The 21,925-nt window shown below is 32.8% G+C and overlaps 1 protein-coding gene across 1 annotated transcript; it reads left to right on the plus strand.

Moving 5' to 3' along the window:
• Positions 1 to 594: 594 nt before the first annotated feature.
• Positions 595 to 21,681, plus strand: LOC111700249 (E3 ubiquitin-protein ligase UHRF1). The gene is made up of 30 exons (XM_023471123.1): positions 595 to 683; positions 898 to 944; positions 1,329 to 1,373; positions 2,035 to 2,106; positions 2,270 to 2,323; positions 2,874 to 2,955; positions 3,454 to 3,530; positions 3,953 to 4,041; positions 4,824 to 4,919; positions 5,515 to 5,603; positions 5,942 to 6,048; positions 7,730 to 7,807; positions 8,309 to 8,395; positions 9,258 to 9,336; positions 9,788 to 9,837; positions 10,721 to 10,783; positions 11,041 to 11,079; positions 11,519 to 11,585; positions 11,970 to 12,017; positions 13,065 to 13,133; positions 13,499 to 13,593; positions 14,297 to 14,425; positions 14,748 to 14,843; positions 15,239 to 15,313; positions 15,816 to 15,886; positions 17,054 to 17,099; positions 17,698 to 17,787; positions 18,458 to 18,508; positions 19,936 to 20,004; positions 20,595 to 21,681. The coding sequence occupies exons 1-30, from the start codon at positions 623 to 625 to the stop codon at positions 20,670 to 20,672; spliced, it is 2,199 nt and encodes a 732-aa protein (XP_023326891.1). The 5' UTR covers positions 595 to 622; the 3' UTR covers positions 20,673 to 21,681.
• Positions 21,682 to 21,925: the final 244 nt, after the last annotated feature.

The following is a 21,925-nucleotide window of genomic DNA, read 5'->3' on the forward strand; positions in this document are numbered from 1 at the left end:
GTCTTATCAATTTTGTATCTGGATCTTGTATGTATCACAAGCACAAGAACAGCACTCGGCCCAGGAATTGTCTCAACCTAACCCTAAATAAAAAAAATAATTTTGCTGAAAAAAAGCGTTCATGTACAAAATTGATAGAAAGAGGTCCAAAAATCCTTCTCCAAGACAGACCCAGATCATCACTAGCTAGCTTAAATCAAGGATATGAACTATAGCCTTCAAAATACTTGCTATTACGAGTCTGGCCGTAAATTCTATAATCCTGTTAATTCCTAGTGAAGGATTTTTAGACCGCCCCAACACAATTTCTGTAAATGACTTGTATATGTAACGGCGCTCGGCCCCCTAATCTGTCCTAGCTGCAGTGCTAGACCCAATACTATAAATTTTTAACAAAATTTTACTGTAGTGTCTGAAGGGTAAACTATCAAATAAAACAATTTTGATTTCAATATGAAAATTAGTTTAATTTGTGTTTCTGATGTTTTAGGAGAGTGCGAGTGGGTCAACAAAACATCTTAATCTAGGATTGCGAACCAGCAAGACACTTATTACTTGAAATTCCCTGACGTTTTATATAAATTTTTCAGAATCCATCTCTTATTAATAAACTAGTTCCAAAATGTACATTAATCTTCATCTCTATACTGGGGGAGGCGAAGTAAAGAAAGTTTCAATGACAGGAATAATTAATCTTCTTATGAAATTGAATTTGTCTAAGGTTAAATATGTTTGTCCCTAAACTATCTCCCCGTTCCCTGTTGGACTTTCTTATAATATCATAAAATCTAGAGATAATAAAATCTAATTTTCATACTTCCTCAAGCTGCAAAAATTGAAATTATAAAATTGTCATTTTTTTATGATTAAATGGTAACGATTTAATTATTTGAACAGACCTGTCGAAGAATATGAAAGTGATTGATTTACAAAAAAGAATCGAGGTAACAAATTTTTTCTTCGGGATCAATTTAATTTTTAATGCCTTTTTCTTAATTTTTTATTTTTAATTAATTAATATTTGATATTGATGCAATAGATTCGACTAAAATTTACTTGAAACTAAACATTATTATATCAGGCTTTATCGTCGCTAGAGGTTAAGTGTTTTCACTTCAAACTTTTATCAACGTAAAAAAAAGATCAGAACAGAAACATGCATTGGAAAATTCGCAAAAAAAAAATAGAACAATTGTTGATTTTCGCAATACTTTCGGTTTTTACAATATTTAAACTGTTTGAGATTAATAGCAGTTTTGACTAGCAAAAAGTGAAAAAGCAGAATTTTAAAAGTAAACTGGTTTTAACCTTAACTTTTTAATATTTAGGCTGAGCACGGAATCGAAGTATCCCTTCAAAAATTAATCCACAAGGTAAGAACAAGGACCTATTAGTGGAAAATCAATCGACTCAGTTAAACCTTATTTATATTGGTCGATCCGTAAAAATTCTTTTGTTTTTCCCGGATCAGTTAATTAAGTAGGTTAAAGAAATCGAAAAGTTGAAGTACATAAACTAGATAACAGCATAATTTTATTTATTTTGATCCGGATCCTGGACCTGTACTGATAAGAATGATCCGGATCAAGCTGCGAGAAATTGATTTTAATTTAATTCTTTCTTAATTTTTTTCGTTTTTGATAAATATTTATAAACAGTGCGTAAATAGCTGTGTGTTGGAAAATTACGAAATGTTAATTTTGTTTCATGAATTTTGATGCAATGATTCCTAAATAAATATTGTTCGGGTCGCTAGACCAGAGGCCGAATTTAAAGAATTTGAGCCGCGGCTTACTCAAATAAGGTTGGTTCCACTTAAAATTGTATTAAATTTTTCAAGATTTAAGCCGGCGCTGAATTCAAACCGTTTTTTGGGGGATTTGAGACCTGGCTTAAATTCATTATATTCGGACACAGTTCAAAATTAATGCCTTGGACCAAAATGAAGCATTAAATGTACTTCTCATTGATTTTAAGTTTCCTTTCCATTGTTATATTTGCATAAATGTGATTTATAATCTGATCTAATGATAGGGCAAGATCATGTCGGGAAATGACGGTGAAACCCTGCTTCACTACAACGCTAACTACAACGAAACAATCCAGGTAGTTATTGAAGGTGGCTAAAAATTGTACTAGTAATCTCCCCACTATGCGTAACAGCAGCTAAAATATTGTTTTCTTGCAATAATAAAGTTTAGAAAGTACAATCTAAAATTTGTCTTATTTATGACTTCAACGTTCAGCATTAAAACAATTGGTTGTTAAGGTTCACAAGAGAGAGGTTCTTGGTTCTCTGGACGATGTGAATACAAGCGAGCAGGTACCACGGTGTTTTGAGAGAAAATACCACCACTCACATAAATCTTTGAACATGAACTTTAAATTCTTTGCAGGAAAGAAATCATTTCATTTTGATTAGAGCCTGAATCCATATTTTGTATATCTGTATCAAACTCCAATACCAAACCAGGATCAAGCTAAAAATATATTTTGTTGAAAATGCCCGCGTTGAATTTATGGAAGCTAAATAAAGATAATTTTATTAAACAATAACGTTATCAACTTTAGGAAGTTAAGTAAAGGAAGAAAAAAAATACAAAAAATCTAATTTAAAACGTCTCATCATTTAATCAATAGTTCCGGGATAATTAATTAATTCTATACTCGGATGTTAAAATTAAACTAATAGTGACAACTTATAGAATGTGCCCCCCCACCCCGTCCATCTCAAAAGGACATCTACCCGTGACTATATGTATCTTAACATGGTGTAGTATTATCACAAGACGGTTGTACTTTTTGAGAAGGAGGGGGGGGGGGGGGGGCAAAGAACTAGAAGAGATCGGAGGACAAATAAATTTTATATTTAGGTCGTTGAGCCGGAACCGGAGAAGAATCCCGAGGTTATTCTTGAAGATGTGGAGAGTAATTTTTACAAACTCGGAGATCTAGGTATTTTTCTCTTCAAACCATTTTTAACCGAAAACTGAAGTTTTAAGTTTGGTTTCCAGGTTGTTCTACGCTAAATTTAAACGGGGGAAAAAAATAAGATTTTTAGGGAAATTATACGGCAAATAAGGTTGAACGCTATTGTGCACGTCCTTATTTTTAAACATGTTTTTGAATAAATACGTTTTTTGTAGTAAAATTTGCTAGTACGAATAAGGTTTTTTTAAAAGTAGTGACAGTTAATTTATGTACACTTTAAGGGAATTCAAATTTTAGTTAAACGGATTCACTGTTTCCAGTAAAATCTGGGGATATGTATCTTTCACAATCTTCAAAACTTTGTCTTACCGTTGTGAACAACTTTTGATTTAGTCCTAATCTTCACACTCCAGTGTAGTATATTCTTACTTTTAGCCCCCCCCCAGGTGTGTGTGTGTGGGGGGGGGGGGGTAACAATTCAACCTCAACTCCCCTGTCACACTTACATTTTTATATTTAAAGTTGACGTGAAGGATTGCGGTGAAGGAAGTGAGACTCTTGGTTCCTTTTTTGAAGCTAAAATCCAACGGATTACCAAGGTTACCATTACTTGAAGTATGCATAAATAAATGATATTTAAAAATCTAATTCGTTTTCTTTTTTCTCGACGAAAATTTTTCCTTTAATAATTAGAATGTGACCTTTAAACTATTTAGAAGGGGGAGGGGGTTACAATCTATTTTTATCATTCTTAGGGGTGTATATTTTCCTGAAATCATTATTTAGGGTTTATTCGATAAATTGGGGAAATGAAACCCCTAGCCTTTTCCCCAGGGGGAGGGGAGGGGGGTCAATTCTTACTTATACATATACACCCCTGCATTCTCTGTATTGTACATTTAATACGGAATGGAGTTGAACTGAACAGTACCAAACCTGGTAGAACTGACAGAGCTGCACTACAGTACAGAACCGACTTGGTTTGAGCACTGATTTCAGATTTATATAATACCATGTTTAGAATATTGAAGCTAAGAAAGAATCTGAATCGGACGGACTGAACTATCACGTCGTTTACGATCGGTGGCCATTAGATGATACAGATCATAGGTGAGAGATGATAGATCAATAGGATGGTTCCTAAGAATATTGTTAGATCATAAATTGAGGGAAAGTTTATTTGTTCACAATTATTTTTTATGTTTAAATCACTGAAGTGATAATTTTGTTATCACATAAAACACCATTTAAACCCAAAATTAAAAAGTTCAGGCAGATGTCGTCATGTTTTTATCTTGAAAGTCCCAATTTTTTTTCCATTTCATTTTTATCCGCAAGTCAGTTTAAGGAGTACATAATTGAAAATTATCAATGTATCAGCTAGTAATTATTAATCTCAAAACACCAAAGGCAATTGCCTTCTTTACTTTTTTTTATGATCAAAAATAAATTAATGATATCACATTGATTTTGGATCAAACATAGGTTTAATAGGTAGCATTGTGTATATGACGTGTCATTTTTTTTAAATGTATGTTCATATAAAATTACTAATCCAGTTTTTTTAAATTATCTGACGAGTTTGTTTTTACTCTTCCTGACAGAATCTCAAGAACTGACAAGGGTCAACCCAGACCGAAATATATTTTCAATAAATGTGGAACTAACATCTAGATTTTTTACTCTTCAGTGAATTTTAAGACTATGCTTATGTTCGGATCTCAACTACTGCCTGATTATTCTGAAATCACTCTGAACACCGCTGCCCCCCACCCCAAATATTTTCCATGTTTAAACATTGTATTAAGAGTAGGTTTTTTCCTGACATTTTTGTGCCTGAGAAAGTTTAATTTAATTAAATGTATGAAATCATTTCAAATGCTTATGTTTAGATGCAGTAACCTTCATCTTCGACCTCGTGCCCGTCAGGAGTTAAAGCTGGGAGATCTTGAAGTTAATCAACGTATTCTGGTCAACTTCAATATGAAGTAAGATTTAACCAGAGTATTCTTGACAACTATGAGATTGAGTTTGACCCATAGAGAATAGAATATATAGAGAGGAATTAAAAGAATCTCTCGGTATGAATTTTTTCAGTCCCTTTCAGCCTGAAAGGGAGTTCAAAGTGTACAAATCATGTAAATGTTCACAAATTATATGCAGTAGAGTACATTAATACAGTATGTTCCCTAGACTATCCATTTCAATTTCGAATTTTTTAAACTGTTAAATAAACTTTATAATGAATTAGGTGAATAAAAACATCATTTGATTTATAGTTATAACGGAAAATCATCGTTTGTAAAGTGGAAGGCATAGAGTCTATGTGAAATGATCATTGGTCAATTATGAAACCAGCCTATTTCATAATTTGGTTTTCTAGTAAATTCCCCTATATATATTCTATTCTCTATGGTTTGACCAAACTAAAGTATTCTGTTCAAAAAATAGATAATTTAACTTTGTGTTTTTAATTAGTTTAACATGGTAAAAATATTTTTGTTTGTTTTGGTTATATATATATAACTTGAATTTGGGAATCCTTCATAATTACTGACCCCCGGAAATAATCCTAATCTTTAGGGACGGGGAAAAGATTGGTGAATGGTACGAGGCGACAGTTACGGAAGTGAACGCTCGGAAAAAACTCCTCATCTGCACTCTCTACATAGGTAAATATCTTGTGCATATCTTCGTTATACTGGATTTAAAATTCGACGGAGTCATAACTTCTTAATGTATTAGAACACAAATGTTTTAACTTGAAGTAAGTTGGTTTGTGTCGCACTAAATCCTTGAATGGATAAGAATATACATTTTATTATATGATTAATAATTATTAATCGGTTGCGCATTAACAAATATTTTGGATAATTTTGTAAAAAATCTATTAAATGCTGGAAAAATAAAAAAATTGTTTACAGAACTATTTCGTTCTAAAGCTTTTTCTATGTCGGAATTCGAATCCAATCTAATTAATGCAAATATCTGGATTATAGTTTTTTTCCAGGGGTTGAAGGGACTCCGCTGGATAACCAGGTTATCAAGTATACAGAGAAGATATTCAAGCTGGAGAACCCTGTTCTTGTTCAGGATAGAACACTTCAAACACAGAAGGTTAGTGTGGTTTACACAGTTCTTTAGTTCAGGATAGAACACTTCAAACACAGAAGGTTAGTGTGGTTTACACAGTTCTATAGTTCAGGATAGAACACTTCAAACACAGAAGGTTAGTGTGGTTTACACAGTTCTATAGTTCAGGATAGAACAATTCAAACACAGGTTAGTGTATTTTACTGTATAGTAGAGAACACTGTACTAGTTCATGATAGAACACTTCAAATACAGGTTAGTGTAGTTTACAGTATAGTAAAGAACACTGTTCTAGTTCAGGATAGAACACTTGAAAAACAGGTTAGTGTAGTTTACTGTATAGTTGAGAACACTGTTCTAGTTCAGGATAGAACACTTGAAACACAGAGTTTACTGTATAGTAGAGAACACTGTTCTAGTTCATGATAGAACACTTCAAACACAGGTTAGTGTAGTTTACTGTATAGTAGAAAACACTGCTCTAGTTCAGGGTAGAACACTTGAAAAACAGGTTAGTGTAGTTTAATGTATAGTTGAGAACACTGTTCTAGTTCAGGATAGAACACTTGAAACACAGAGTTTACTGTATATTAGAGAACACAGCTCTAGTTCAGGATAGAACACTTCAAACACAGGTTAGTGTAGTTTACTGTATAGTAGAAAACAGATCTAGTTCAGGATAGAACACTTCAAACAAAGGTTTGTGTAATTTACTGTACAGTAGAGAACACTGTTCTAGTTCAGGATAGAACCAGGGTGGCCAAAATGTACGGATTGTACGGATTGATTTTTTTTAACCCTAAAATTGTACGGATTGTACGGATTTTTATCCTGGAAAATACACCGTTTTTTTTAAATTTTCACTCATTTCAGCAAATTTTTCATGAAAATTAAAAAAAAAGACAATGAATGAAAAATTGAATTTTAATGTGTTTTTTTCAAAATGGGATTGTTTTCGAAAATTGTACTGATTGTACAGAGGTTTTTAAAATAATGTACGGATTTTTAAAAAAATGTACGGATTGGTTTAAAAAATGTACGGATTGAACGGATTTTTAAAAAAAAAAATTTACGGATTGTACGGATTTCTTCTGAAAATGTACGGATTTTTGTACGGATTTGTTCAAAAAAGTTTTGGCCACCCTGTAGAACGCTTGAAACACAACGTTTACTGTAGGTTAGAGAACACAGTTCTAGTTCAGGATAGAACTCTTCAAACACAGGTGGTTAGTGTAGTTTACTGTAGAGTAGAGAACACTGTTCTAGATCAGAATAGAACACTTTAAACACAGGTTAGTGTAGTTTACTGTAGATTAGAGATGACTGTTCTTGTTCAGGATAGAACACTAAACACAGGTTAGTGTAGTTTAGTGTATAGTAGAGAACACTGTTTTAGTTTAGGATAGAACACTTGAAACACAGGTTAGTGTAGTTTAGTGTATAGTAGAGAACACGGTTTTAGTTCAGGATAGAACACTTCAAACACAGGTTAGTGTAGTTTAGTGTAGAGTAGAGAACACTGTTCTAGGTTAAGTCCATAGTTATATATTTTTTGGAAGTCATTTGCCATTTTCTGACTTCAGGGTTTACTGTGTACTTATCTTATGCAGGCTAATTTGTCTAAGACACATTTCTACGGCCGGGGTGTCGACCTTTATTTCACTGCTTGATGTTTTTTTTATGATTTTAAAAATGATATTTTAAGGAACTGGACAGGGTTGTTCCCCGTAAACACACTATCGAGTGTGAAGCTTGTGAAGATGTTGAGAAGAAAAAATGCAAGGTGAAGTACAGGGATTTACGTTTTAACAAATTATTTTCTGACCAGTGAGAAGACATCTTATTGGACTGGAGAAGGGGGGNGGGGGGGTTAAGTGTTGGTTATTTGTAAAAACTATCAATACGATGCATAGTTAGTATTTTAGAATTTGTTTTTTAGTTAGAGCTTCGTCGAAAAGTGAAAATCTCTCTTTTAATGCGCAACAATGAAGGATTTGATAATAATCAAATATTAGTTACAAGCACAAATACCAGGCGTTGCCCGTGCCAATTAGGCTTTATATTGTTCAGCTGTGTGTTGTGCAGATGTCTTCTCTCGCCCTTGTTTTTAAATAATAAGTTCGTCTGAACATCTGACATTTATTTTTCCAAAACCCCTTAAATTGCAATGTGAAATGTACAATCATCTCAATTCTTGAAGCAAAAGGTGTTAACCATGGTTGTGAATAAATGACACTTGAAATAATGGTGACAGTCCCTTTAATAAATCAATCTAAATATGTAGGAGTGTGGTTGCAATAATTGTGGGAAGAAAAAAAATCCTGAAACTATGATAATCTGCGACGAATGCCAGCTGAACTTTCATCTTCAGGTATTGTCCCCTGAATTATTTCCGATACCCTATACACCGTTATTTGATTATAATTCAGAAAGCCCTTGTCGTTTTATTATATTGAACAGAGGTAGATTCTGTTTTTTTTAGCGGAAAATTAGAGATTTTTTGGGTATTAGAAGTGATTCAACGAAATATCAATATTGATTGTTCAATAATAGCAGGAACCATAAAACTGTCTATAAGGAAGACGATATTTAAGAAAACCCATGCGTTTTTTGATTTGTTAAAAAGCTAATATTTTTTATCAGTCAATTTATTTAAGGAAGTGGTCCTTTTTACATTTCACAAATGCTTATCTTTAAATGTCAATTAAACTATTTAAATCAGAACTTGATTCTAACAGTCATCTTTTCATTTTGCATTAAATTTGCACAGTTCTCACCAGTCTCACTGTACATAATCAGTTCTTACCAGTCTCACTGTACATAATCAGTTCTTACCAGTCTCACTGTAGATACTCAGTTCTTACCAGTCTCACTGTAGATACTCAGTTCTCACCAGTCTCACTGTACATAATCAGTTCTTACCAGTCTCACTGTACATAATCAGTTCTTACCAGTCTCACTGTAGATACTCAGTTCTCACCAGTTTCACTGTACATAATCAGTTCTCACCAGTCTCACTGTACATAATCAGTTCTCACCAGTCTCACTGTACATAATCAGTTCTCACCAGTCTCACTGTACATAATCAGTTCTCACCAGTCTCACTGTACATAATCAGTTCTCACCAATCTCACTGTACATAATCAGTTCTCATCAGTCTCGCTGTACATAATCAGTTCTCACCAGTCTCACTGTACATAATCAGAAACCGTAATGAACTGTATACTAAATAGTGTATCGGGATGAGTGAGTTACCGGACGATGATTTCTACTGTTCGAACTGTAAGAGAACAGACACTACCATCAAACCAGGTAATTTACTATTCTCTTTTTTAAAGAATACCTTATCTGAGTATGTTTGGCTCTTAAAAAAACGAAAGAATTACATGTAAGCTTTTACTTCGACTGTCGTAAATAGTTTTTAGACCTACAAAGCATTTTGACTATCTTCAATGCCAATTCTATGTTTTGGAATTTAGAAAAAAATAAAGAATATCGTTAAAAGATCCAATTTAAACAATAACATATTTTTTGACTTGAAAGAAACAGACTTGGCAAAATTTAATGGTATCTAAAGGAAAACATATAATCAGTTTTACCCTCAAATTTAGTCTGGGTCGGAATTAAAAAAATCTTTATATTTAACAGTCATCAAATTTGCACAACGGGACCTCCCCCCCCTCCAAAAAAAAAATTCGTCAGCTTTAAGCGAATCTGCATTAAATTGGGTGAAAAATATAAAAGTTTAAAAATAATATTTCAGGAGATAAACTGATAAATAAGAAACTCAAAAATGCCCCCAGTCAGAACAAGGTAAGGTCAAGTTAGCTCCATGTAATAGCGTGTATATTTATGTTCAGTGTTCACTGATATTTATGATTGACCTGCAAGATCGGAAGAAAAAAAATCCAATAATCGAATACGACCCATTTCAATCTGAGGAATAAACCAGAATTTCTTCTGGTGTTTCTTACATTTGTGAATTATATTCTTCTCTTTCTTTTGATTTCGAAAAATTTATCAAGCTTTTTTGATTGGATAAAAAGTTTTTGTATGGGAATTCTGTTTTAGAAAATAACAAACTTCACTTCATTGTTTTAATATCCAAGCCTCAGATTAAGCAATATTATTACAAGGAGAATTTTTTTACTTAATTTGGAGCTTACAGCCAATTTTGATTAGCAAAGACAATCAGAAATTAATCTTCTTATTGTCCAAACGAACGATCTAATTAAAACTGGACTAGACTAGACTAGACTAGAATGATCAAAGATAAAACTGGAAACCAAAACAAATGATAATTAAATATGAATATTCAACTGGATTAATATTTAACTGGATTAAGCAACTTAACAAAAACGGTAAAACTCGCAAGGGAAATACCCAGTATCCAAACATAGCAAACCGTGTAGCAATCCTTGGATGTTAGGTATTCTAAAGTGGGGCATGGCTCAAATTTGGTCGTGTGGCTGGGCGCTTCGCAAATACAAAGTAAACAAAGACGAGAATAAGACGCATATTTTACCGTTTAAACAGAAGGCAAGGGCTAAAAAACCAGGAATGGGGAGGACTTGAATCTCTGATCCACAACTGGAGCCTTTGGCCATCCCTACAACTTATGATTTGATTTGATTTGAATCATGGTTTTACGAAATCTTAACTTTGATAAAATTTAAGAATCTATTTTTTTCTTCAGGATTGTAAGAGAGATTGGGGCAGAGGTTTTGCTTGTGCTGGCCGATCAACTACTAACGACAAGGTTGGTTTCTACAACGGATTATTATTCAATTTTTATTTGGCATCTGATTTAATTTAACTTCAATTTTAAGGGCTACAAGAACCAATAAAATAAAATAACGTGCTATCATTGATAATCAATATTGTACCCTTAATCTTTAAATATTATCTGTTACCATTTGTTCCCTTGATGTACTGAAAAAGTCCATGAATTATAAAGACCTAACTTTTTTTTATAACAATTCTGTAAAATTATCGATTAATTAATCATTAATTTAGATTCCAATGGGACATAAGGGACAGGTTCCGGGAACTGAGGTAAGTTTATTTATTTATTATTTTAAATGACGAATTTATAATTAATTACAGACCCGAAAACCAACGGGAAATCCTAGATTTCACTGATCCAGTGTCCGGCGGATCCCCCATACCCCCCCCCTTCCTCTTCCTGTGGTTTCAACCGAATTTGGATGGAGTAAAAAAATCTGAACAACTTTGGGGAAATATCTTTTGTAGGACAAATTTGACTTTTAAGGTAAAAATACTTTCCAAACACTGCAGCACTGGTACAAAAAATCATAAAAACATTTTAAATTGGTATAAAGTATCTACCGATCTGTCTGCTGATTACGTTCCCATTTTTGTTTTTCGGTAATTTCAAAATTGAGCTGAGTTGTGGCATAAAAACAGTTTATGCTTGGAAATTGAATCTTGTCTTTTACCGCTATTGGAATGGTTGATCAATGTTCTATTCTAGGTTGGAATGACTTGGTATAGAAGAATCCAGCTCTCTGAGAACGGGATCCATCGACCACCTGTTGCAGGTACAGGGCTACTCACAAAGAATTAGACTTTTATGACGACATTAAATGTTTTATTTTCAACAATTTCACAGCCGTTCCAAAACTAAAAGTCCAGTCTTTCGTAGTTAACCCTGAATTTATGTCATGTGCAACATTGAATTGAACTTACTTGCGTTCAAGATTTCATTGAAAATGTTTTCACATTACACAGTAAACACCCTTTTCCAAACCAATCCCGCATCATAATGAATCCTGCTGAATTATACCAGGGTTTTCCAAACCAATCCCGCATCATAATGAATCCTGCTGAATTATACCAGGGTTTTGTCTTAAATGGCTTGTTAAATCAGTAGTTTTTGATGGAATGACAATGTGAGCTATTTCTATTATTATCTATAATTCTAGGAATACACGCTAGTGAGAAATTGGGAGCCATGTCGATAGTTCTCAACGGTAAGATATTTGTAATTTTGTGACTGAAAATTGAAAACCATGGCATGGATAAATATCTAAGAAATTGTTCATAAGTTTCATTATTCTTATTCCGAGTTAACTGAATTTGAGCCGCGTCTCAAATCTGCCAAAAATCGTTTTCAATTGAGCGTGGCTTAAATCTTGAAACATTAAATATAATTTTAAGTGGAACCAACCATATTTGAGCCGCGGCTCAAATTATTTAAATTCCAGAAGAAAAAAAGATATCTCTTGATTTCTAAATTCAAAGAGTATCACATATTCTCTAGGAAATACTAAGCCATCAGATAAATTCTTAGAATTAAAATAGTTCTGGTTATTAACAGATTTCATACTCTTCTAGAAATAATAGTAGGTGATTCCTTTTACAGGAGATTATGAGATATATTGATAACTTAAAAATAACTTAAAAAATTCCAGGAATGAATCTCAACCTATATTCCAGGAAGATATGAGATCTATTGATAAACTTAATAATTTTAATTACATAAATTTATGTAAACATATTTACAGGAAGATATGAGATCTATTGATTAACTTGATAATTTTAATTACATAAATTTATGTAAACATATTTCCAGGATGATATGAGATCTATTGATAAACTTAATAATTCCAATTCCAGGGATTAATCTCAACCTATTTCTAGGAAGATATGAAATCAATTGATAAACTCCATAATTCCAATTCCAGGAATTTATCTCAACCTATTTCTAGGAAGATATGAGATCTATTGATTAATTTGATAATTTTTATTCTAGGAATACCTCAACCTATTTCCAGGAACATACGAGATCTATTGATAAACTCCATAATTCCAATTCCAGGAATTAATCACAATCTATTTCTAGGAAGATATGAGATCTATTGATTAATTTGATAAATTTGATTCTAGGAATTTATCTCATTGCCTATTTCCAGGAAGATATAAACTTTATAATTCCAATTCCAGGAATTTATCTGAACTTATTTCGAGGAATTTATCTCAGCCTATTTCCAGGAATTTATCTCTTAAACTATTTCCAGGAGGATACGAGGATGATGTCGACAACGGTGAGGAGTTTCTGTACACTGGATCAGGAGGACGAGATTTAGGTAATTAGAAATTCAAAGTAAGATGTCTAAAGTAAAGCAAACATAAACAAAAGCACATGACAGAACAAAGACTAATAAATGTAAAATCTGTTAAAAGTTTTTTATCATGGGGTTTGTTGAAAATAGCCAGAAGGTTAGCAATTCTCGTTTTTATATCTTAAGGGTTTCTTGGCAATAGTTTTTGTTCACAATAAAAATAGTGTTAACGCTGTCCGCTTACGTCACGGCTAAACTTAACTATTTTGAACTATTCTATTCGCCTTGGTTTTAACTTATTGCGTTATATTCACAAAAAATAGAGCTTTCCGCTTACGTTATATTTAACAAACCCATCCTACTTTTTTATATAAGTTTCCACTGTTTAGGTGGGAATAGAAGAACTAACGTCCAGTCCTTCGACCAGGAGCTAACCAAGGGAAATAGAGGGTTGGCAATGAACTGCAATGCTCCGGTCCGTGAGGTAAACTTGTTTTTAGAGTACACGTAAAACTTTACTTTGTAGGCCGGAATTTCTTCTACGTAGTTTTTTAACATAAAACAGCTTCACCGCATCAATAGGAATTTGAGTGACAAAATACCAACAAAACGGCACCAGAGTAAACAGTGTCAGCCATTTTTTTGTATTAACAGCAAATTTATTTGTTTTATCATTACAAAAGGATCGGATTGTATTTAACACGTTAATAAGACCCAACGACTGGAAATCTTGTCAACCTGTCCGGTTGGATTGATGTTCAAACTAATGTGGTTGTATTTAGGACGGTAATGAGGCCAAGGACTGGAAAGCTGGTCAACCGGACCGGTTAGTTTGATGTTCAAACTAATTTAGTTGTATTTAGGACGGTAATGAGGCAAAGGACTGGAAAGCTGGCCATCCTGACCGGTTAGTTTGATGTTCAAACTAATTTAGTTGTATTTAGGACGGTAATGAGGCCAAGGACTGGAAAGCTGGCCATCCTGACCGGTTGGTTTGATGTTTAACCAAATGTGGTTGTATTTAGGACGGTAACGAGGCTAAGGACTGGAAAACTGATCAACCTGACCGGTTGGTTTGATGTTTAACCAAATGTGGTTGTATTTAGGACGGTAATGAGGCCAAGGACTGGAAAGCTGGCCATCCTGACCGGTTAATTTGATGTTCAACCAACTGTGGTGGTATTTAGGACGGTAATGAGGCCAAGGACTGGAAAGCTGGTCAACCTGTCCGAGTAGTTCGAGGTTATAAACTGAAGAAACATTCTCCTAAATACGCTCCTGAAGAAGAAGGATTCCGGTACGACGGTATATACAAGGTGGGTCAGTTTCATCATTTTAACTTTAAAGAAGGCGACGTGACAGGGAGTAATCTTACATTAAACATAGAAATGATAAACATTGCATTTATAAAATATATTTTTTCTCAACTTTAGAAATGTTAATATGATTTTTTTGTTTCCGAACTTGCCAGTTAATGAGAAATATGTCTCCAGATATTTTATTCTTCTTTAGGGGATGGTGATCTAGGGAGTATAAAATTAAAGAACATTTTGAGATAAGATATAATTTGTAGTATTGGGGATCCATCAAATAGGGATCGTTACAGTTCAATTAGATATATTTATGATTATTATCTAGGTTGTTAAGTACTACAAGGAGGTTGGACAATCTGGTCTAGTTGTCTGGAGATATGTTCTTCGTCGAGATGATCCCTCTCCTGCTCCCTGGACTAAGGAATAACTTCAACTATATAAAGAAAAAAATCATTTGTCCATAACTTGTTGTTGGTTGACTTGTTAGGGAAAAGCCTACCCAGCTCTGTATAAATCAACGAGGTTTAAGTAGATCACATTTCTAAAAGATTTTGTTTTATTTTCTTGGCTCTCATTTACTTCCCCACGTTTTTAATTTAATTAGATTTTATTTTTTATTTGTTTTTATTTGTTTCGTGTATATAGGTTGCCTCTAATGCTAAAAAAGAATTTTTTAATATGATAAATAATTTAAATAATTTTAGTATTTGTTCCTTCGCTCGACTAATTAATTATCGAATAATCTTGTTTGACCAGCTCTTTTTAATTATCTTTTTATTTATGTTAATTTCTAAACTTGAAGAGTATGACGTGTAGGAGGGGAAGAAAATCAAGGAGGAGAGAGGATGGAGTGTGATTTATCCAGAAGGGTTCACTGCACCCCCTCTTAAGGTTAGTTTCTGATCATATCACTATTCCCCTACCCCCCATTGGATCTAAGATAAAAATAATGCGCGGGTTAAAATGCTTAGAAGTGCTTAAAAGTTATTTGAAATTTTGCATTAAATTAATGTTGAATTTTACTACACTTGGCTATTTTCTTTCAAATATTTTTTACTGATCTGTATACTTTGTGCACTAGACGCAATTATTTCTCAATTTTTACATATGCAAAGGAATTGAGTTTTTGTCACAAACTATGATTTTCTAATCTCTATATCCTTGCAACCTAATGCCGTAGACCTAAGATATTTCAAACTATGAATTCTGTTAGATCAAAGAATCTAAGTTTGAAACATCAAAGGTTTACACCATAAGGTGGAAAAATATAGGTATCAGAAAATCAGAGTTTGTTACAAAAACTCAATTCCTTTAAATTGAAAATACATGCTTTTTTTAATAAATCCATTTTTTGGAGGAAAAATAATGTTGAACCTGCATCTATATATTGTAGGGTGGTAAACGGAAGAACACTGAAGAGGATAAAGAGAATCTGAACTCCAAGAAGATCAAGTTCTCCTTCAGGAAAATTTTATTCACCTCCTTGGATTCAGACGAATTCAGTTTTTTTTATTTTAAATTTACTTCAAGGAATCTGTTTCTCTATATAAGCGTAATGAGTGGGCATAAACAATCCTAAGCATCATTATACTATGATTAATATCCCTATGATCAGTTCTACAGAATAGAAAGATGTTGGAGTACTAGTGACTGGCAATCTAAAACCATCTAAACACTGTGCACAGGTTGCTCAGAAGGCCAACCAAGTCTTGGTCAAACGACAAGAGCTTTCCATTTCAGTGACCGTTTCACCTTTATCAGACTCTATCTACAATATGTTCGCTGTCATCTTGAGTTTGCATCCTGTGTCTGGAATCTATGGACTAAAGCAAATTGTGATGTTTTAGTAAGAGTCTCCTTTGTGTCTGGATTAAAGAGATCAACATATAAATAAAAACTCAAGGAGCTTAATCTACAAACACTTGAGGATAGAAGAAAGAGAGCAGACATGATTAAAACTTTCAAGATAGTTAATGGATTTGACAATATTGACAAAAATACCTGGTTTAAATTTGTTGGTGGGAGAGAGTAAGTAACAAGGTTAAATCAAGATAGTCTTAATCTTGCTAAACCTGTTGCTAGACTAGTGATTAAGAAGATTTTTTTTAAAAATTCAGTGATGGTGATGGACCAAACCTCTGTAGAGTAAAAAAGTAGATGTTAGATTTTTTTCTCACAGAGTTTAAACAACGGTATGATAACAATCATTGAGAAGGGAGTGTCTGCTTAGTTCAGAAAAACTGAAGCTACATCTGATCTATAGCAGACCACACATGAAGAAATCAAGATATTCTCAACATTCCTAGATGGAAGATGGAAAATGACCTCTCAAGTATCTAGTATATATACTTTGCTTATAGCGGTCTGTTTGTATGCAATAAACCTCAAAACGGCTGAACCGATCGGGCCCACATTTTGTGTGGGATGTGACATAAAGGTTTATGGATAAAAGAAATTTCAAAAATTAGTATCCAAGAAAATTTAATTTTATTAAATTTGGGAAATCCACAAAAAAAATTATAATCCGGGAACTTTTTTGTTCGTTTTTGTTTTACAAAGTTTACAAATATTAAATTGAAATAAAAGAGCCTAGTTTTTATAATTAGAGGATAAATAATTGTAATGTTCTAGTGACGCACTCAAGGATTTAATAAAGAAGGATAAGCACAACAGCAAGGTAAGAACAATTAGGTAGCAGGACTGGTTAGTGGTTTATTATTATGATGTTCTTGGGTGGTGAACAGGGTCGTCTATTTTCGAAATTTTAATGGGATAAATAAATTTTAGGGTAAAAAGAACCAACAAGAATTATTAACAATTGTGTTGACTTAAAACATCAACCCCCNCTTAGTAGGTCATTTCCCTCCCCCGGCCCATTTCTCTTGTTATATTCCCTCTGGCCTTTCTGTGGTTCTGCAAGCGGAAACCAAAATAAGTTTTATGAACAAATAAGTAAAAAAAATTAGCAGAAAGTTGCCCCGATTAGAGAGTGGAATGTCCTATTCACAACAGTACCCTTTATAGCTTGTCTGATCTAGGGCTAATGAGATATGCTTGATTTCTTGCTGATAAAAATCTCAATTTTGGGGTTTTCTACTGATGGACTATTATATTAATATATTATTCAGGATCTTCCGTATCTTGTTCTAATTTACTCAGATATAGGGTTAAAAAGTAGCATTTTCAATCAGACATGCCATAGATTTTCTTAAATCTTTACAATTTCTATACCATTTCTTTGCCAATCTATTTAAAATTGTAAGATATAAATTAAGGTTTGGAGCCAGGTGTTGAAGGATGTATTCTCTGATCATGAGGATATGAAAAACAGGATATCCGACACTTTCAGCTGTAGTATCTGTATGGTAGGTTTATTTTACCATATCATATTCAACTGATGTATCTTTCAGCTGTAGTATCTGTATGGTAGGTTCATTTTACCATATCATATTCAACTGATGTATCTTTCAGCTGTAGTATCTGTATGGTAGGTTTATTTTACCATATCATATTCAACTGATGTATCTTTCAGCTGTAGTATCTGTATGGTAGGTTTATTTTACCATATCATATTCAACTGATGTATCTTGTTCTGTGTCTATGTTGAAACAGAGACTGTGTATAAATGTTGCTAGCTGACATTAATAATATTACACGTAGTCCTTTATTTCTAACTAGCTGAAATTGCCCGTGAAATTATGAAGACAAAATAAAAAATCTTGAATTTTTTAGCCTAAGTAATCCCGATGGTACATATACAAATAACCTATCTAAATAAACAATAGAAAATGTTATAGGCGTATTTTAATAAGATATATACAAATATATACATATATGTGCGAAGAGCTTTATTATATAGATTACTCATTGACGGAATTTTTTATATTGCTGATGCAAAACTTTTGTCATTGTTAAAATTTACACTTAAAGTCTACTGAACACTAATTAAACAAAAGAGAAGCAAACTTGGGGACTGAGTCCTGTGGGCTATATACTTTTAGTTATAGTAATCATTCAAACCTGTTCTAATTCTAGTGTCCTCCAGTCCCACCTGTTAAACTCACCTGTAAACACAATATGTGCAAGGTAAGGATAAAAGTAAGAATTGCGACAGGGGTTTTTTACTTTTATTGTGACGTCTTAGATAATTAAAGCATCAGCAATTACTCTTCTTCCTTAACTAGTGTTTGTTTACAGAAAATATAGTTCTAGTGCTGTCCCAATACATTAGAAAATATAACAACCTCTACGTTTATAGTTCTACCTCTTGCACTAAAGTCTACAGTCACGCCAGTCACACTTGAAAATGTCAACAGTAATAATCTCAAGGATAGGGGTTTACCGCGACTATTATTATTGTCATTATTGTGAGATTATTATTATTGTTAATATTGTGAGATTGTTATATTATTACAGAGTGGTATGCCCCCGACTCACAAAAGTAACCTGAATTAGATAAAAATGTTTAAACTTTACAATACACAGTCATTATTCTCAATTGTGTTTTTTTACAGAATTCGCCGATTTATCCCAACAGTTAAGGAGATTTTATGAATTGTGGGGGTTCAAGCTAGAAAAACAACGATATCATTTACATTTCACATGTTTAATCAAAAGAAAGGTCAAAAAGTTTTGAGTCGGGCATACCCCTCTGTTAAAAGACAGAATTACTAACATTGACCAAGGTTTTTAAAATATTTTAACATTTTAAAGGGAGTGTTTGGAAAAATAAAAGGGGGTATATGCTTACGGCGAAAAATAAGCACTTTCGATCGCTTCTAATCTTACTTCTATCTGTTGCGTCTATAAGAAGAAAGTTCTTAAAAACGACGCAAGCTGAAGAACGTAGCGTCCATACAAATTCAAAAAGTTGCAACAATCAACTCTGATCGTAAAAAAATCAATTTAATTCCAAACAAATCATTCAGATATTACAACCAATAATCATCGATAATTTTTCGGTGCATTCGTATATAGTTGTTATTTCATAATATTTTATTTTATTTTTTATAATCTGATATTTACTTTTGAAATCATTTATTCCTGTTTCGATGATTTTCGATAATGAAGACGACATTTTTAAACTTTCCAGAAATGTTCAAAAATCCAGCGCCAACGAAATATTATTTTTAAAAAAATATCAATAAGATTATGAAATACTAACTATATATGAAAGCGTCGAAAAATAATCGATCACTTTTTGTTGTCATATCTGAATGATATTTGTTTAGAATTCAATTGATTATTTTACGAACCGAGTTGAATGTTGCAACTTTCTTAATTTGTATGGAAGCTACGTTCTTCAGTACGAGTCGTTTTTAACAATTTTCCTCTTTTAGACGCAACAGACAGAAGTAAGATTGGTAGAGATCAAAAGCGCTTATTTTTCGCCGTAAGCGTATACCCCCCCATCATTTTTCGCGAACACTCCCTTTAAGCACAAGTTGTCTAACATTCTAATTTTAGATTGCACGCAAATATTTGTTCAGGTTTCCTAAATTTAGAATATTTAGGGTTGTCTAGGACGGTTTAGTGGAGAAGATATAAAAAAGGTTTGCCCCGTGTGTCGAGCTGAACTAACGGTACGCAATACGCATGCTCAGTAGAGTGGTTTTTTTTTCATTATTTTTACTATTTTAGCATTTTACATAATCTTTATTGGGTTCTTAAAAAAAAGAAATTTAAAACTTAATCATAATTATTATTTTACTGACCAATTAAAAAAAAAACTGATTTTCAGGATTACCCCCAAGGTATGAGACTAAAATTACGTCTAACGAGCTAAACTCTTATATAACAATCTTATGGTGCAATTTCGGTTTCTGCATTGTAAATCGTACTAAAGGGATAGGTTTAATGATCGGTTAAAGAGAAACTACACGTTAACAGTTTCGGGGAACTAAAAATGTAAGAATAAAGATCGTAAATTTTGCAAAGTCGTCTCTGCTCTGAAGTCTCATATTTTGTGGCTTACTCTGTAAATTTGCATGGAATTTTTGTATCAACTTAATCTGTTCATTTGTGTATTTGAATTTTGGTGTAGTTTTTTAATAAACTTCATTACCTTGAGATTCATTTTTATATTTAAATTGCTGCCTTTAAAAATGTTTTTAACTTCAAGCGAAATAAGTCCTGGAAATATTATATAATAAAACGGCGTTATGTGTTTCAGGGATCTGAGGAGGAGAACAGTGAGCTTCGTGCCGTACTCAACTTTATTATTCCGGGATATGATGATGTATTCCGTTAACTCAACTAAATTCTAGGATCCTAGGAATCCTAGTTGACAGATCCGATCTTTTTTCTCGATTATAGTCGAAGAAAAAACATCACCACAAAATAGAAAATTTATTAATCTGAAAAAGTATGATTGACAAAATGAAAAAACGCTACTCTTCTCAGAACAAGAAAGCGTGTGTTTGCCTCATAACCTAGTCTTTGTTATTCGAAAGAATGTACTTCTGACTTCTGTCAATTTTCTAAATCACGCTTATTTCTCTCCAAAATGATTGGATATCAAAGTATTCAGATTCCTTGTGATCTTGTAAACTGCTATTTTTTTCTAAATTAGACTTCTCATCATATCAATTGTTAATCTGAGAAACTTTGGCGTTTATCAAAATGATGCTGATTTGAAAGCTTCAAAGATTTTTTCTAAAAAAACTTCTTTGTTCAATAATCAATAGCCATTGATGTTCTCATAAAAATGAAAATTATTTAAGTAGTTGTTTTAAATGTTTGTTTTTCTCATAAATATTTTAAAATCTGAGGATACATTTTATGACCGGCTAACGCAGCTCCTCTCTTTTGCTTGAACTGCTTTTTGAGATGTTTTTGTTTGCTACCATTGTTGTGTTGGTTTTATTTTTATCCTAACAGTTACTGTTAAACAATTGACTAAGAATATGTAGCAAAATTCGACGTCTGTAATTTTATACTATTTGGTTATGTACTGTTGTAGAATTACTGTAAATTTACGCTGTTAAACAAAGACTCGGAGTATGTTCTGTCAGCTTATTTAACAAATTTTGGCGAACTTAAAGATATTTCCCAAGATTGTTCTTATATTACCAAACCGCATTTAAACAAAACTTTCTGTCTAAACTTAATTATCTCGTTTATTTTACAATAATACATGTTCAAAATTAATCTGTAAATTTTGATTTGAACTTCTGTACAGCAACGATTAGCATGTATCACATGTATATTTACCCTATAGGATAGGTATTTTTACTCCGAAATATATGTTCATAAAATCATGAAGCAGTATAGTAGTATTTTTTCTAAGTGTGTGTTTCCTTGAGGTGGCTAAACGAATAAAGAAGAAATTCAGTTAAACATGTTCAATCTTTTTATCAGGATTCTTGACTGATCTTCCAGTACTAAGAGAGATTTTTTTCTGAAAAGTTTTTAAGGATCTTCGAGGTTTACAAACAAGTTGTCCGTTGCCTCGGCCCGGTTTAAATAATTTCCTCTTGTACAGTTGCAGTACACTGTTAGATT

The sequence above is a fragment of the Eurytemora carolleeae genome, unplaced genomic scaffold (assembly GCF_000591075.1).
Source record: "Eurytemora carolleeae unplaced genomic scaffold, Eaff_2.0 scaffold86, whole genome shotgun sequence".
Lineage (NCBI taxonomy): Eukaryota > Metazoa > Arthropoda > Copepoda > Calanoida > Temoridae > Eurytemora > Eurytemora carolleeae.

What these genes read in the sequence shown, in the direction of transcription:
- LOC111700249 (XM_023471123.1), top strand. Translation starts at nt 623, where the DNA reads ATGTACATTAATCTTCATCTCTATACTGGGGGAGGCGAAGTAAAGAAA. An exon ending in GACAGGTTCCGGGAACTGAG is followed by an intron (nt 11,080 to 11,518) that starts GTAAGTTTATTT and finishes GTTCTATTCTAG; the next exon opens with GTTGGAATGACTTGGTATAG. An exon ending in CATGTCGATAGTTCTCAACG is followed by an intron (nt 12,018 to 13,064) that starts GTAAGATATTTG and finishes AACTATTTCCAG; the next exon opens with GAGGATACGAGGATGATGTC.